The 16,793-nt window shown below is 42.5% G+C and overlaps 1 protein-coding gene across 1 annotated transcript in view; it reads right to left on the bottom strand.

The window, feature by feature from the left end:
* Positions 1-14,031, bottom strand: part of GYPC (glycophorin C (Gerbich blood group)) — a 35,407-nt gene extending 21,376 nt beyond the window's left edge. Inside the window, exon 1 of the mRNA XM_009918476.2 lies at positions 13,825-14,031. Coding sequence (XP_009916778.1) covers positions 13,825-13,858 — 34 coding nt within the window. The 5' untranslated portion in view covers positions 13,859-14,031. The remainder of the gene's footprint in view (positions 1-13,824) is intronic.
* Between the last annotated feature and the right edge of the window lie 2,762 nt (positions 14,032-16,793).

The raw sequence follows: 16,793 nt of genomic DNA, 5'->3' as shown, positions 1-16,793 counted from the left end.
CCTGTGTTTCTAAATCCACTAAGGTACTTTCATATGACGTGGTAGCCTTTCCCTGTGCCCCTGCCACCCCCATGAGAGTTAAACACACAGGCAGAAGTTCTAAGATTTGTCTTTCTAAATTCTTTGCTCTTTGGAGTCCCTTTAAGAGACAGTCATCAAGAAGTGTTCCCTAGGATATGCACACACTTCATGAAGAAGGGACATACACAGCAGTCTAGCTTTACTTCCTTAAAGCCTTCCACTGAATATTTTTGTGCGACAAGCAGGAGCTCTGCTGAATGAAGAGGGAAGAAGGAGTGGAAGAGAGTTTCCCTATCCTGCTTGCATTCCCAGACAAGGGGCTAGGCATGTTGGCACCCTTGTGCTGTGCTGAGTTGCATGGAGAGCTTCAGGCAACAGCCTTTATCGTTGCTCGGGCTGGCTCCTGCTGCACAGCTGGCTGTTAGAGAGGACAAAAGGATAAAGTCATGGCCACATGCATTTCTTCATGGCTCCTGGAGGCACTGTGGTTACCTGGGCGAACGAGGCAGAGGAGCGCCTTGCTCCCTGACATGAGCTGTGCCTTCAGTAATGCTGAGCTCCCAAGGTTGAATTCCTTTAACTGCAAGTTAAAAGAGCTCATTCAAGAAGAGGGAAGAGGGGGAGGTAAGGCTCAGTCCTGCCAAGCGCTGAGTCTGGATGTGAGCAGGAGGTTAAAGTATTTCATACGAGAATCTCTGGTAAATGTAAAAGCTTTTATACCCCAAGGCAACCCTTTAAACACTGAAATGCTAACTCTGGCTCAAGAATTTCCCATGCCTCAGATCCCTGGGTGGTTGCCCTCTGCTTTAACTCTCCATTAGGCATCTGCTACTGGCTCTAACGGGGAAGATGGACCATCAGCTCCATGCTCACTACAGCACTTCCATGGGCAGAGCTGAAAATGTGTTTAAGTCCTGGTTAGGCAAGAACACCCAGCACCATCAGGATCAAACCTACCTTGGCAATCACTTCTTATGGATACTGTAGCAGATGGGAAGAGGTGGCAGTGTCCCTGGGAAAGAAAGTCTCTTTTTCTTAATACTGGTGTAACCTAACAGCCAGCTGGTGAGGGCCAAGGGAAACACACAGGCAGCTCTGGTAATGCCACATCACTTCATTGCGATGTGCAGTGGCAGTGAAACAAAGGACGGGGAAAATCGGTACCAAATCCCATTAGCTAGAAGATGGATTGGAAATATGCCAGCAAGGATGGGGAATGGGAAGGACAGATATGTGTGCCCTGGGAGTCTGGAGAGACGATATGGCCCTCGGCCACAGCTGGCGTGCTATGGCTTTGGGCCTGTCAAGGGACTGATTTTGCATTTCTTGCTACATCTCCCCTCACCCAGGATTATGTTCAGTGTCGGGCAGAAGTATCCTCTTAAGGGTATGGATGCTCATGCCCACAGACAGCAAGCTCTTACCTTAATGTGCCAAATAGTGGCAAACAAAATCAGTTGCAAAGCTAGACACCCACATTTATCAGTATGTCCCTGGCAGACTTCCCCCAGGCACCCACAACTCCTGGACCTTGCTGTGTGCTGCAGGTAGCAGGGCATGACCAAGGAGGGTTGATCCCTTAGGGTTTGAGAGCCTCTTCTCAGGTGTGAGCTGTGAAGGAAGTCAGGCAGAAAACAGCATGTGCTAGATGTTCCAGTTTCCAAGCCTATTTTCCTCATTCAATGGGGAAAATACATGTCTCTCCTCTGGAATGAACCACAGACACAACCTTTAATTACAGGATGTGTGCCCCCCTCCTCCCACAATGACTGCTGCAATTTTATATCTGACCAAAATAGGCACCCAGAACTCCAAAGTGGGTAGCCGGTACTTCCCCCTCTGGCCACCTCCATCAGCTGCCAGACCCTGCAAGGTCCTAGGGCTGGAATACACCACATTTGAAAGGGAGGGTGATTCACTCAGTGATTTGGTACTCAAGTCACTTAAAAACAGCACAGTGGAAGCAGCGACGATGTGGAAGTCATGCTCCCATCTGCTCCACTATTGGCCTCTGGAGAAAACAGGACACAGGATATGCCTCCTGCCTGGGGAAGGCTTGTAGCACCCGGGAGAGAAGGCATGACCTTTTCCTTAAAGGAATGCAAGTCATGGAGAGGAGTAGGGACAAAAAGTCCAGGCTGCATTTAATCTTAAAAAGTCCCATGCAGTCATACCTCCTCTTGCTTTCTCCCCCTGTGTTTAAAGCTGATCCTTAGTTATTTAGTAATCACACATTTTAAACAGTTTCATCTGTCTCAGCCACCCCATTGTTGCTCCAGTCAGTCATGAACCTTCTGACACAAGTCAGATGCTGTTGAAATGAAAGGTTTCATTCATCGCAAGTAAAGGAAATCAGAGGAGGTACCCCAAGAGGAGAAGGGCTTGGCTTATGCTCTCTTTCCAGCTCACAAATGGTTATGTCCCCAGGATGCAGAGATTAAGCATCTCACACAAAATGTGGGAGGAGGAAGAGTCGTCTTTTTCTGAGATTCACAGATTTTAATGGATTCCAGAGGCGGAAATCTTTTACCAAGGAGCAACAGCAAAGTTCAGAGAAATGTAAAAGCATTTATCTCCCCAGTTGCATTCCTGCCTGCCAAAAGCAGGAGGGGTGATTTACTCCTCCTTGGTACAGGGAGTCCCTTATGGATCATTAATCCACAGGGAGAATGAGCTCAGGAGCCATAGACATCTTTTCTTAATGTGCAAGAACCTTGAATCAGCAGGAAGTATTCTTTGGGAGCATACCGGATCAGTTTATCTTTATTTGCTCCCCACTACCCCTGCAAGAGCTCTAGTTACCATGGATAAATCACTTTACGTTCATTAAAATCTGTGGTGATAGTAGATGAGGCTGCTGTGAGCTATATCAAGACATTTGAAGCAGAGGAATATTAAAAAGTGAAGATCTGAAATAAGCAAATTCTGATCCAAAGTCCAATGAAATCAATATGAGCAATCTCAAGTTCCAGGGTACAAGCATCAAAACACCACTGACTTTGGCAATGCAATGATAACTTGCAGTGAGTAAGGCATTTCCTGAGAAGCTCTGCAGAAAAGTGAAGGAGACAGAAATGGTCAACTATTTGTTTCCATGCCAGGACCTCAGGTGATGAAGCTTTCTCTTAGCAGCTAGAGCTGATCAGAAAACATGCACCAAAAGTTATGGTAGGAAAGGGGTTAGATCTGGTGGACACCTCTTATTATTATGTTCTCATTTCTTTAGGGGTAATAAAAAGAAAAATAGTCTCATTTTGTCTCACTTCGACTCTCTGAAACCACCTGAAAATATTTCTGCAATGCTTCAGTTGCTAAGTGATGAACATTAAAGACTGGTTATATCTATTCACAATATGCAGACATTTACAAAATGCCACTAGTCTGTAGTGGATGGCATTTTATAGTCTTTACCTTGGCGAAAAAATGTGCAGCAGAGAACTACATTTCTGTATTCAAATCTCCCAAGAAGCACTCACTCTGTGCTCAGGTTTGCCAGGTTCCATATAAGTCTGGTAAATCCACATCCTTATTGCTGTAAATGACTTACAAGATCAGAAATGTGGCTCAAAGAGAAAACCCAAAGCTGGCTGGTGTCCTTGGGTTTTGTGCTGTGTATCTGTGTGTGCATGCAGCATCCTTTATTTTTGCTCTTTGTCAAACGTTGTGTCACAGAGTTAGGCTTTGACAAGTTGAAAAGTATGAAGATTAGAACAATCATGTTTACATGTATTACCACCTGCTACTTCATTTCTTCCATGGTGCTTAAATGTTCAGGCATGTGGCTTTGAAACACGCTACCTTTAATGCACTTAAAAACTCTGCTGGATTTCCAGCTTGCTTTGATCTCCACAGTCTAGAGACTACCTCAGAGAATACAAATAAATATGTTTAGGGGAAAAATATTTTCAAGGAGAAAACCCTACAGTCCTTCCAACTTGATATGCTTTGCCAGTTGATGTCATATCTAAAGTTGTTTTTTGTACTTTATGCTTCAGGAGGCCTAAATCTCTGCCCAGAATGAGCAACTAGATGAGGTAACTTGGGAAGATGGATGTGGTCAGTGACCCTTATCATGAGCACTGAAATGGCAAATAATTTTTTGGTGTTTTTTGTTTAGAAAGGAGATGGAAGGAGAGGTAATTTCTGTCCTGAGGAATTTACAGACTAAACAAAGCAAAAAGGATACATTTATGCAATGGAGAAGACTGTATTTTGTTAAGAAGGAATGGGAAGGATGTGAGAGGAAAGATGGTAAGAGCTTGCTATTAATCATAAGTAGGAAGGACACATTGACTGGAGAGCTGGGAACAGAGGAAAGACTTGGCTAACCCATGCTGTGAGCAAACCAGCTTCTTTCTGGGGCTGTACAACACCATCTTTTCCATCTCTCGTCACACAGAGTCACCATGCATCACTGCCTTTGTGGTAATGGCTTGGACTTGAAGTAATCTAAAATTGTCCCCTGTACAGAAAGTAAGTAGAAATGAGAGCTGGGTTCTTGGGTCAGAGTATGGGATGGTTAACTTGAGAAGGAGGGAGCATAAACTGGGGAGATATGGTGAGGTGGGTGGGCAACTAAGCAGCATGGGAGAGGTGTTTGGAGGGATCAGATCCATCCAGCTCTAAAAAAGGTGAGACAGAAAGTGATTTTTCATTTTTTTGAGAATAATCAAGGGTCCTGACACTAACCGTTGCTTGAGCTTGAGGCATGGAGGAGAAGACTCCTCTCAGTGGGAGATGGGAAAGTGCCAAAGGCAATCAACAAGTTTTCAGAAGAATTGGTCCCTCTCTATTAGGTGGACACAGCCTGCACAAGAAAGACCTACAAAGCAGCCTTCTCCTCCCTGACCTGGTGCTGTTCTTGGCTGTCCTGATATTAGCAGAAGCTATTCACTCCACTCTTCTTCATGACTGGAGCAAGGATAGGGTAAGTAATAGGAAAAGTGACAGGGTGTGCAGAGCACACTGAGTGGTTTTGAAAAAGAGTGAGAAAACCATGACTTCCTCTTTACCCAAAGCAAAGGGAAGCTGGAAAGGAAACATGGCTCTCAACGGCAGTTTTGTTTCCTGGTCTGCTCTGTTCAACACCTTATGCAGGGTTTTTTATAGAGGTGCAGCCTAGTCCTGTGTATATCCCCCCGTTTCCACCAAGGGCTTAATTGCCATCAGTAACTGATAGTATAGGCTTCTTTAAAATAAAAAAGTCCCAAAGAATTCAGTGAGGGAAAAATTGGATTTCTATGAAATAGAGTCCAAAAATCAAAGTCCACTGATGTAATTATGGAAATTCAAGAGAGACAGACAATAATAATCTCTCCCAATCGTGTGATCCAGGATGTAAAACTATGTCCCAGGTTGTAAATAAAAATTCCTGTGTGATGACAGGAAAGATCTGGAGGAGGGAGGTGGTGTTTCATAGCAAGCTGTGAGGATGAGGGAGCAAAGAGAAACCAATGGAGAAGAGGAGAGAGAGGGAGATGGAAGAGGGGGTGACTCCCAAAGGAAACAAGGCCTCAGCCCACAGGATGACAGGGGAAGATTTATGTCTTCCTTGCCTGTGCTTTTCTTCCTTCCCACTGCCAGGACCGTGGAAGGTCCTTGAAAGAAGGGAGGAAATGGCATTTAACAACTGGGACCTGTGTGTCTCTCCTGTGTTGAGATATAAGCATCTACCTGTGGGCTGAGAAAGGGACAGACAGGAAGGGTTAGGAGGTGCAGAGGATATCTGAACTAGACAACTTGAGAGTGCATGTGTGAGAGAGAGGTAATGATAGAGACTGGTCTGCTCTCTGAGAGCATTCTTGCATCACAGATAGATACACCAAGAATTTAATTTTCTGCTCTCTCTATTGGATAGGACAGGGACTGTGCTTGTGACACTTGAATGAACCATCAATAGTTAGAAGACCAACCTCTGCTAGCTCATGAGTGCTGGTTATTAATGCCTCAGGATAACAGACTTTAGTGAAAATGTAATTTCATAATAAATTGGTAAATTTCTATCCCTAATATATGCTAAGAAAACCTTGAAAGCAGTATTCAACAATATTCCTATATAGATCCCAGAAGATAGAAACAAAATATAAAAAGCCAGAGTGCCATTTTAAACATACTTCATAATTTTTGAAAACGCACACAAGTTTCCTGAATTCCTGGATGACCACATTTTTACAGTAACTCTTCACAATCCACTAGAAATATTTTTTCCCCTCTACTCATTCATACATGTAACTCTTTAATCACCTATGGTTAGGTGATTTGCAGGCTATTTGTTTTACCTAAGGATTATTTGGTTTAGCTAAAGTTGATCTTCAGGAGCTGCTTTTTCATCCCTTGTTAAGCGACTGAAATTTTTGAAACATCCAATTAGCAGATGAGAAGCATCTTGCTTTTGTCTTAGCAAGAATGCTTTTTCAAAGAAACAAGCTTATTTTTCTTGTACACAGAGAACAAATTTGCCTACACAAAAGGATCAGGTTAACCTGGAGTAACAATTCTATGAAGGTCATTCCAGTATAAATTAATTTTTCCGTAACTGTTTGAGGTAGACACAGAATTACACAATATGATTGAATTGATTCTTGAATAAGTATTCTGTTTCCAAAGGAGGGTAGTTATTTTTTAAAGAATAACTTTTATTTCAGCATGAATATGCCAAAATAATCAGTTTTTCTAGAAAACTGTCCTGAAGATGCAACTACCAAATTCTCCCAGCACAGATGAGCTACTAAAGGAACATAAACCTGACCAAATCTCCTGCCTGCTTGAGGTTTAAACTTGCACCATTCACTGCCTGAAGAAGAGCGCAGACTTGGTCTTTTCCTCATCTGGGTTCTCCCCTTTTAAGTAGCTTGATACATATGGAACATCTGCTTCCTCCTTGTTTCTTAAGCCATTATCATTGCTTTTCTCTAGATCTTTGCTTATGTAGACATCGATCCTGTAATAGTCTCCAAGATGGATTCAGGCAAATACTGTAGATGCTTAAATTTAAAACATGGAGTGATTCAGTGTCTATACCATGGCAAGCTTCTAGGCTCTGACTGTTTATAGAGTCAGCAGAGACACCTGAATCTGGCATCTGCAAAGGATAGCTTGCATAAGGCCGTTTTGCTAATGTTTTACTATATCATATAAAAAGGGTATTTTGTAATGTTTTCCAACTTCTCATATGTAGCCCAAACCATCCTCTTGCTTTCTTTCTTGTTACTGAGTTTATGCCTCTGCTAAGCCTTCAAAAATCTAGTCATTTTTTCTCCTACTTTTGAAGTTATCTATCATATAATAAGGGAAACATGAGCTTGTGGGTATTGGTCTGTGAATAGAGATGTGGTCAGGGAAATAAACCTCTCCATATCCAGAAGTCTGACTAGTGAAAAGGCATTTAAGTAGCGAAAAGTGTGGTGTGTGTGTATATATAAGTATGTCTGTGCATATGTATGCATACAGATATATGGTATATTATATATGCATACAGTTATACAGTATATTATATATACAAACACTCTGTGTGTGTATATATGTACATATATAAAGAATTTAAATCCATTTTTGATCTTACTAAGATAGTCTCTGTTTGCAAATTTAAACACCCACACATACGTAAAGACTTGATGTCTGATTCTGCATTGCTGTGACCTTGTCACACATGCTCTTTATAATGTGGACCGCCTCATAAAACTACACATTTTAAACATGCAGTCCCCAGTAAAATAGGCATTTATCACTCATGATAACATGGAGCTGTCTCAGGGTGTGTTCAAAGGCCCCCCTGCAACTTACTGATAAAAAGCTTAACTCTATTTCAGGGCTTATCTGAAGAAGAAAGAGGCAGACCCTCATGAAATAACTGATTATTTTTTTTTTTTCTAAGATGAAAAAGAGAGGCAGAGGGAAGGAGAAAAAAAATCACTTTAAAACTTCAATGCAGTAGAACAAGTTTAACCCATTGAGATTTTAAGCGAAGTTTTCTGCTTCATCAGGAAGAACCCTGTGGTGAAACATATGTCAGAAGAGAAGAAGATATGAGAAACTGGCCTCCTTTGCAGATGAGAAGATTAATTAAGAGGAAAATCACTTAGCCAGATGTCTCATTGGTGAAACTACACGTGCAAGGTACATCTGCAATAAGGGAGCAGCATAGCACAGACAGTGCATTTGATTTCCATGCTAACACTGAAGAGATAGGAATCTGGTGTGAATTAGATCATGCTGACTCTTGGAGAAACGGAGGAGTACAGGTCTTATTTCAGCTACAAATTATGAGCTGCATGTCTGTTGTTATAACGTTGCAGTATCGTTACTTGATGCAGTTGAGTTATGGGTTACAAATAAATTATCTAGAGAAGACAGTCCTTTTCTCTATTCGTGTTCATAAATTGTTGGCAAACCAAACCTGATTTCTCCAAGTGCCAGTTTTCTTCATTGGCCAAGTAGTTTTTCAGAATGCTTAGCAGCTGGTGAATTTTTCATCAACTCATTACTGGGGTAACACTGTCAAATTCATTTGACTTAGAAACTTAAGTCTTTCAGAAGTAAGTAAAAAGCAGTCTGCCAGCTGTCCACATACTTGCCCAGCTCAGGTGTTCATGTACTCTTGTCACTGTGGCATCTGGGTGTCCCCCAATTTTTCAAGCATTTCCTATCACAACTTGGACGTGAAACAAAAAAAATGTAAACAAAGATCCCACCAGTGCCAAACGCCGTGTTTAAAAGATTTTTGATCTCCCTGTGGGAAGCCAATAAGCCAATTGCTAAATGATTTCTGAGCTATGTTTTTTTCCTAAGCATGCATTACAAAATTAGAGAGTGGGAAGCAAAGAGCTGTTGCCCCAGTGGATCTACTGGAATCAATACTAACTCCTACCTCCTGGCTGCTATAAATGCCTTCCCATAGTCAAAAGCTGCCTCTCCAGCAGTGCCCCTGGAAAGCAGTCATTTCTCTCCTACCTGTAATCTGTCCTCTCTATGTAGTCTACCAGCCTTTTGAAGAAAGGGTGCCTGTACAGCACCTAGCACAATCAGATCCTGCTGTTGGCTTGAATTTCTCTCTGCTATAGGAATACTAATCCCTCTCCAACAATAGAGACAGGCACTCCACAGAGCAGACACACAAACAGACTTTCATTAGAGAATGCAGTCCTGAAAGCCTGTTTCACAAAAGGCTTTGCTGATTGGACTCAGTCATTTGAACAGTGATGGATACAGGGTATATTCCACAAGAGCCTGGAAAGAAAGGTGCAGCAGTATCAGCAATGAGATGCAGACACCGTACAATTCTGTAATACTAATAGGCTTAAGCACATAACCAGTCATAACCTGAATTTTTAACATCTACTGTGTAAATCATTGGCTTTTTTTTCCTCCCCCCCCCTTTTTTTTTTTGTGAAAAGCAGTGCCCAGAAATGCTTAGAACTGTGTATTTTAAAAAAGCAGACTCCTATTTGGGTGGACATCTCCCCCATTCCCTCCAGCTTAGCAGTTTGCCAACATTTCTGCTGTTAATTACTGGAATTTCAGGTACATTCTGAGCCTTTTAATTTGCAGAGTTTCACATCAACATCTCAGGCAATAAGGGTGTTGGGGAGAGCCCTGGGGTATAAAGCCAAATTTTTCAATTCATACGCACAGTGGTAGGGGACAAATATACAAGCAGAGGCATTCAATTTACATAAATGCTTGTGGGACACGTTTTGAGACTTCTGTGCTAAAAATGAGAGGTTATTATAATCTATAGGTTTTCTTGCTTATAAACACTCACAGGTTTACCAGTGAAGACCAAAATTTTCATAATCAATAGCATCCATTTTTGTTTATTAGTTACTGTCACAGACAAGTGCTTCTGTTGATTAAGGGCTATGAAATCAAATCTATTGCCAAGGCAGTGAATAACATGATTAAAAGTCTACGGGGATCATTTGCGGCTTTTCACAGGCCCTGTGTGAAAGATAAGTGGTATTGCTCCAGGAACATTTAAAGGGCCAGTCTGCAGCCCCCAAATATTTCTCATAATGAGTTAAAGATAGGGCAAGGCTGTTCTCAGAACCAGACTCGCCATTCACAACTGTAAGTCAGTTTGCCTTTATCGGGGGCCACATTTGCCAAGCTCTCAGCCTCTCTGGAGGGGACAGCCCACACACACTGGACTCTTTTTGCCAGAAGCCGTAGCTGTCGTTGCGGCAGGTGGAGAAGCTGGGCACGACGGAGCTGAGATCTCCCGCTCGCAGGATGGAGGCAGCCCCAGGGTGTGCTCCCCCGAGCGCAGGGCTTGCACCTGGGCTACTGCTGAACTACAGCTGGCAACGCGGGTGGGAAGCATACAGCTCCCAAGGCTTGCTTTGCTTTGCCCTGTTCCTGACCCTCTCCCTCTCTCTGCAGCTGGGGCACGGCCTGGGGTCCGGTCTTGCCTCCTGGTTTCCTTTTGGGCCAATTCTTCCACGCAGCGCAGACCGCGCTGCTTCCCTACCCACCCAGAAGGAAGACCTTATCTGCTGATAGGTGATGAGGAAGAGGAGCCTCTGCAAACTGCTCTCCTTAACCACTAATTCCTTTGGCAGCTGGTATTTGGAGTACAGGAGGCCTCAAATAAAACATTCCCAGCATGCTAAGTACCGATTAAATCCTGTGAGGTGCAGAGCACCTTCTCCGATGGGATAAACACTTTGACCCCCAAAGATGGCTTTGCATAGATCACTGCCTCCCCAGACTGAACCTTCAACCCTGTGACGTTTATTTGCATGAGTCCTTCACCTCATTTGAGCTGTCCCATTGCCTTGGAACTGGGTCACTGCAGTCTAAAAGGAAGAAAGCAAAAGCTGCAGTCTGAACAGAGATTGCCAAACCTGTGGAATTCCTCAGATTTAGTAACATCAGGCAGCTACTGCCTGTGCATCTGAGCAGAGATGGGAGGAAGCAAATGCATCACCAAAAGATGATGCATTTAAAAGTGGTGCATTTAAAAATCAGGAAGTTCACATTCCTGCAGTCAGGCTAGGCCCCTTTTATATCATAAGAAGAAGAGGAAGGAAAAAAAAAAAGAAACTGGAAATACATTCACAGCACAGTATTGTGTTGGATCCAAGCCAACGAAATTCAAGCCCAACTCTATTTTTGACTTCGTAGCAGACTTCTTCACTTGGGTATTCCATTTTATTCCAGCCACACACAAATGTCCATTAACAATGAACTATGGAGTAAATATACACACACTGCCTAACATCAACAGGCTGAATTACTGGCTCCTTTGCCTCTCTGTTGAGTATACAGAGAGCCCACTCAAAGCATTGGGATATCTGAGCTGGGCATGGGAAGTGCCCAAGGTTAGATGGTGTGGCATCCCTGTATAGAGGCAGAATACATTTGCAGGGTTCACAGAGTTGAATATTTTAAATCTGAAACAGTAGTCTGATCCCACCTGGATTGTCAGGATCATACTGTATTTATAGAATGAATAAAAATTCCTTATCAGCCGCGAGCGAATACAAGGAGATAAGCAAAGAACATGAGCAATTAAGTAACTTAACACTGTTCAGTTTACATCAGTAGGCAGCTGCTCTGTGGTCTCACCTGCAGGTACTCAGCAAAGAATTAATATGTTCAGTATAGTCAAAAGTTTTTGCTGATTCTTTATGCATTTTCACACCCATTTCAAAGATTTTCACTATGGTTACGAAACAAATTTGTTTTCTCAATTACTCTGCTTCTCTGGCAAACATCTGCTGTCCATGCTGTGCAGTGCCTGTCAATACACTGATCTTTCAACATCTTGTTTCTTGCAAAAATTGCTGGGATTTTACTAAGAAACAAGATCCTTTTCCCCAAGACCTTCTCCCCAAACCTCAACCATTATAAAAACAATGCACCAAACTTGCAATATACAGGAATATAGTACTATCAGACTTCCCTCTGATTTAATTTTGTTATTAATCTGTAAATTTGATCCACATAATTTAAAAAAAAAGAAACCAAAGACAGACTGAAACAAAATACAGGAACATCCTGTCTGAATCAGTAAGGGAAATTATGAGGGCAAATAAAGAATAGATAGTCATTATTTTTCAGTCAGAATACTTCTTCTAGCTAGATTGCAAGCCATTTATTTTCACTGGCAATCATATGATCTTAAAATTATTCAAGCTGAGAATTCCTGCCTAGATTTTGCAAAAAAACAAGACAACCTGATGCATCAGCCTTTTTTCATTATGTACAGACAAAGGCCCCACGGGGTCCTAACTGCTCATCCAAATCCACCCTAGGGCCTTCTGTGGGGTCCTCTGACAGCCTGGGTCTGTTGGAGAAGTGATTCGTAATGTATTCAGGACTGTAGAGCTGGTCCCGGACTTGATACCTGGCCAAGCCTGTCACTAAAGATACAAAGCTGTGTTTGGACCCTTGTTGATATTGCACAATGAGAAAAATGCACCTCAAGGAGTCACAACTACCCTCCTGCACATGCTTGGAGAGCACCAATGTCAGTAATTTATCAAGCTTTTCCAAACTCAAACTCTCAGAATCCTGAATTAGCTTGCATGTTTCTTTCCTATCAGTAATAGAAACCAAGCTGTAACAGAAAAAATAGAAAACAAGCTATAATATTCCAAACTGCTGAATAGAATAATATAATATAATAAATATAATATAATATAAGCTAGCATCTAATTTTTCTTGTTGGTTAGAACTTGCAAAAATGACTAAAGGGTAAATAGAAATTTCTGGTCGGGATTCCAGAGATGCTGCTCACTGTGTCATTTCTGCTGGATCACCCTGCCTCATTCAAAGCTTGGGAAACATCGTCAGTGTCAACATCCATACAGAACAAATATTCTTACAGCAATCTCTGGATGAAATCCTGAACTGCAGGCAGCACCCAGCAGTGCTGTCTATACTTTCTGCCTTCATTATTGATACCTTGGTATGATAAACAATTCTGCTATTGGCAGTTTGTTTATTAAAAATGTTACAAAACTACTGTCTTGAATTAAAACAGGAAAGCTTATACTAAAGCCATAAAAGAGATATGGAGCTATTGCAGCACTGAAAACTCGGAGTTTTCCCATTGACTTTTCTCAGCTTATCAAATCAGAATCCATCCCCTTCCCCTCCGCTTTCTTTTTAATACTGTCCCAGAATGAACGCTACCATGTTGCAGCTGAGCCTCTGTGCTCACTTGACTGTTCGGGCCAAATTCTCTCTTTTCAAATTTACTGAAATATGCAGAGTTACGCCACCAGAGGACTTGCCCTCCCGTACCCTTTCTTGCTGAGGAACTAATTTGCTTGTCCTTAAACCCATGTTTCTAAATTTCCAGGAGCAGAAACGCATTGTGGCTTTAAATATAGACTGTCAGTTTGTGGCTTGCGTCTCGTATTACACACAGACAGCTTGAGACTCTAAACACAAGTTGGGCAGCACCATTAATATCTTAGAAAAGCGTCAGTACGCTTTCGAAATGCTCCATATTTTCATTCCTGAAGGCAGGGGGAGGGAAAAACACTCAAATGAAACTTTTCTAAGCCAGGGTTTAGGCGGAAATATTACTAACTTTGCTCAGTCCTTTTCAGGAGCCAGAGTTTGAAGAGCCCGTTTCAGTTCTTCACACACATGCGCGCACACAAACACAAAGAATAAAAGAGAAAAACAGTTTCATCACAACTTTTTTTCTTCAGGGTTAGTCTCCGGATTTCTTTTTTTCTTTTCTTTTTTTTTTTTTTTTTTCATATGAAACGCATTAGACAATCTTTTCCTTAAGCGGCAGACTGATAAATCCACTCTTATTGTAAGGAGGGGGGGGATAAGGGTACTCACGTGGCTGAGATGTCGCATTGTTTTGGTAACTCATAATTTACGCCTTTGAAAAATGCCTTATTTGTGTTGACAGTCTCTCTTCCCTGCTCAGAACCGACGGCGGGATTGAACAGAACAGCTGGAAGAGCCCTGGAAAATGCTCCTCTTGTTCGGGCTCTCCTTGCCTGTCTCCTGACCCCTTTACAACTGGAAAAGGAAACAGCACATGTGTCATTCTCTTTTGCCTGTGTAGCTCACATGAGCGGGGAGGGGCACCCATTTGCAGATAGCAGTAACTGTATTCAAGTTTTGCAAGTTGGATGTATTCCACCCCTTTGCTTTTACTAGCCAGCAACCAGCAGAAAGAAAACACTCTTTTCATTCTTAGCCAAATCTAGACACACCTATTTGATTCGCTTCCCAAACCGCTACCCACCACTGTTGATATTATTTCTTTTAAGTGCAAAACTTGCTGCTGACTCCATTCCCAAAACGCCTATCATCAGTGGGTGAGATTAAAAGTAGGGCTTTCAATTTTCATTGCCCAGCAACATCCTTAACACTCACAGTGTAACTGATTCTGTCCTTTTAAAAGGTGAAAATTGATAATGACATTTACTGGTTCAGAGTAGTTACGTCAGCGTATAGCATGAATCTACACTGTGCTCAGAACAAGGAGGAACCTGTGGCTGTGGCACAGGTAACTCCAGTCCTGGCTCCGACACAGGCTTCTTATGGCACCTTGGGCAAAGCTTTTAATCTCTGCCTCAGTTTGCCATCTGTAGAATAAAGATGATACAACTGACTTCCTCCCAGTCTTGGTATTTTTATTTTACTCTGCAGGCAGGCATTGTTTATAAATAGGATATATTTATTGGTCTGCATGGGTTAATGTACTCATACTCTGCAGCAAGTTTTTCAGCCTGGACTAGGCTACCAGCTCCCTCATTTATATTACTAGCATTTAAAGCTATCTGTTTGGCTATCTGCATGCTATACTGCAATCAGCGGTATGTAGTTGTTGTAAGTGTGCATACACAGTCAGGCTGCGGTTGACATGGGCTAGGACTTCTAGGTCATACCAAAATACAAGTAATTTATAATGCATATGTCTCAGACACTAAGAAGAGTGGACAAAGTTTCCATTTCCCTGGTCCCTTTGAGTCAGGATAAATTAACCACAGGCCTGTGACAGCAAAAACACAGTAACCGTTGGAATGGAAGTGGAAAAAAACAGAGTCATGAAATTCAGGCTGAGACTCATCCTGTTTTGCAAAACTGTCGCAGGATATTTCTGTGAAATCATCTCAGTGACCTCCTACAAGAAATCAATGCTGCGAACTTGGTTCACAGTATTTATTTAACAGCTATAGGATGGAAAGAACAGTGACTTATTTACATGCCAATGACAAATAACAGCTTGTTTGTGAGCACGGATACAGTAAATGACTTTGGTCAGCATTTTCCACACTCTGGGCTCATGGTAGAGAGCCCTGGAACATTTAGTGATAGACAGAGCAAAGCAAAGCACAAAACAAAGAGGGAAAAATAATAGCAAAAACTCCTGACGTTGCTCCACTGGCTTCAACTCTATAGCACAGCTTTGATTTACACCAGACAGCTTCTCTATGAAAATACTGATGGGCATGTTATCTATTACTTCTTCTTCTATATTTGAAGCACAATGTGCACAGGTAAAATTGGGGCTTTCTGTCCTGGGGCATGAGAGTTGTTGTCATGCGAAGTTATTACATTTAAATCTTTCATCATCCTGATCCCTGAGAAATTTCAGAACTGCTGTTGAGAAAAGACTTATCAGCCGCTGCAGCTGAACTGGGGGACGGAAGGTGTTGATGCCTTCATTATGTTAGTGCCAGTGCTCTAGACCCTTCCCAGGAGTTTTGTGGCAGACTACTCAAAATGGCATACACACACCCAAGCGGGCTGCCCTAAACAGAGCCCCGTTAGCTCCTAGTGCTTAACCCCTTCGCATCTGTGCAACACGTCCTGCATCTGCCTTCTTTGTTCTTATTAAGGCTACTCTGCTATCACCAAAATCGCTGGGAGAGTTATACCCAAGCTTACATAAGAGAATTGTGGCAGAACCAAGCTCACATGGGAAAGTGCCCTTTAACACCTTGGTATCTTCACTTTTCTTAGGACTTCTTTCTTTGCTTATTGAATAGACTGGGATTCCCAGGAAATCAGAGCGCTATTTCCCATGGCTGTTGCTTGCCCTCAAGCAGGCCATTAAAGACATTCTCCCTGACCTTTCCCACTCATCAGTAATGGGAAATATGTGAAGTTGAGAAAGGAAGTGAGCACGACAACTCCATGCAGCCCCGCACGCTTCCGGAGGAGCCTGAGACCGCGGTGCAAAACAAAAAGCAGCCCAATGTTCTCTGCCTGCCCCGACCCTCAGCCGACTGCCCCTGGGGGACAGGAGGCACCAAAGGAACCCAGAGCAAAAGACGGGAGTGGAGTGGAGTGGTGGTGAGGAAAATATATGATTAATCATTAATTTCTATCTTGTCTGAACTCCCTCCTAAACTTTAAATACAGTGGTTGCTTCTGGCAAAAAAGCCCCCCAAAAAGGAGAGAAGGTGAAGATAGCAGAAGGGTAGCTGAAAGCATTTTTTATCTAAGGGCTGTGGCATTCATACAGGACCCACCTGATCTGTGGAATAATGCAGGTATGCTGGGAAGTGTGTGTGTCAGCTGTGTGGCTTTCATCAGCCAATTACTTGTTCTTCTGGGGCCACGATGTTCCCATTAACCTACAGAAGAAGTATCGGTTTCAAGCCCTGGTGGATACTTTTTTATCTATCTCCAACCTTTGGAAGCTCACAGTGGTTTTCTAAGAGAGGAAACCCAAATTCCCTTTTTGTCTCGGTAGTACTTTCAGATGTGACAGTCCTTTCAGGTCCAAGAGTGTTAGCTCAGAAGTGGGACCTCTTTTGCCTCTGATACTGCAACTTATCCTACTCCTC

The sequence above is a fragment of the Haliaeetus albicilla genome, chromosome 4 (assembly GCF_947461875.1).
Source record: "Haliaeetus albicilla chromosome 4, bHalAlb1.1, whole genome shotgun sequence".
In the NCBI taxonomy this organism is placed as follows: Eukaryota; Metazoa; Chordata; class Aves; order Accipitriformes; family Accipitridae; genus Haliaeetus; species Haliaeetus albicilla.
The sequence above is the reverse complement of the archived record's forward strand: the minus strand, read 5'-3'. Positions and strand labels throughout refer to the sequence as shown.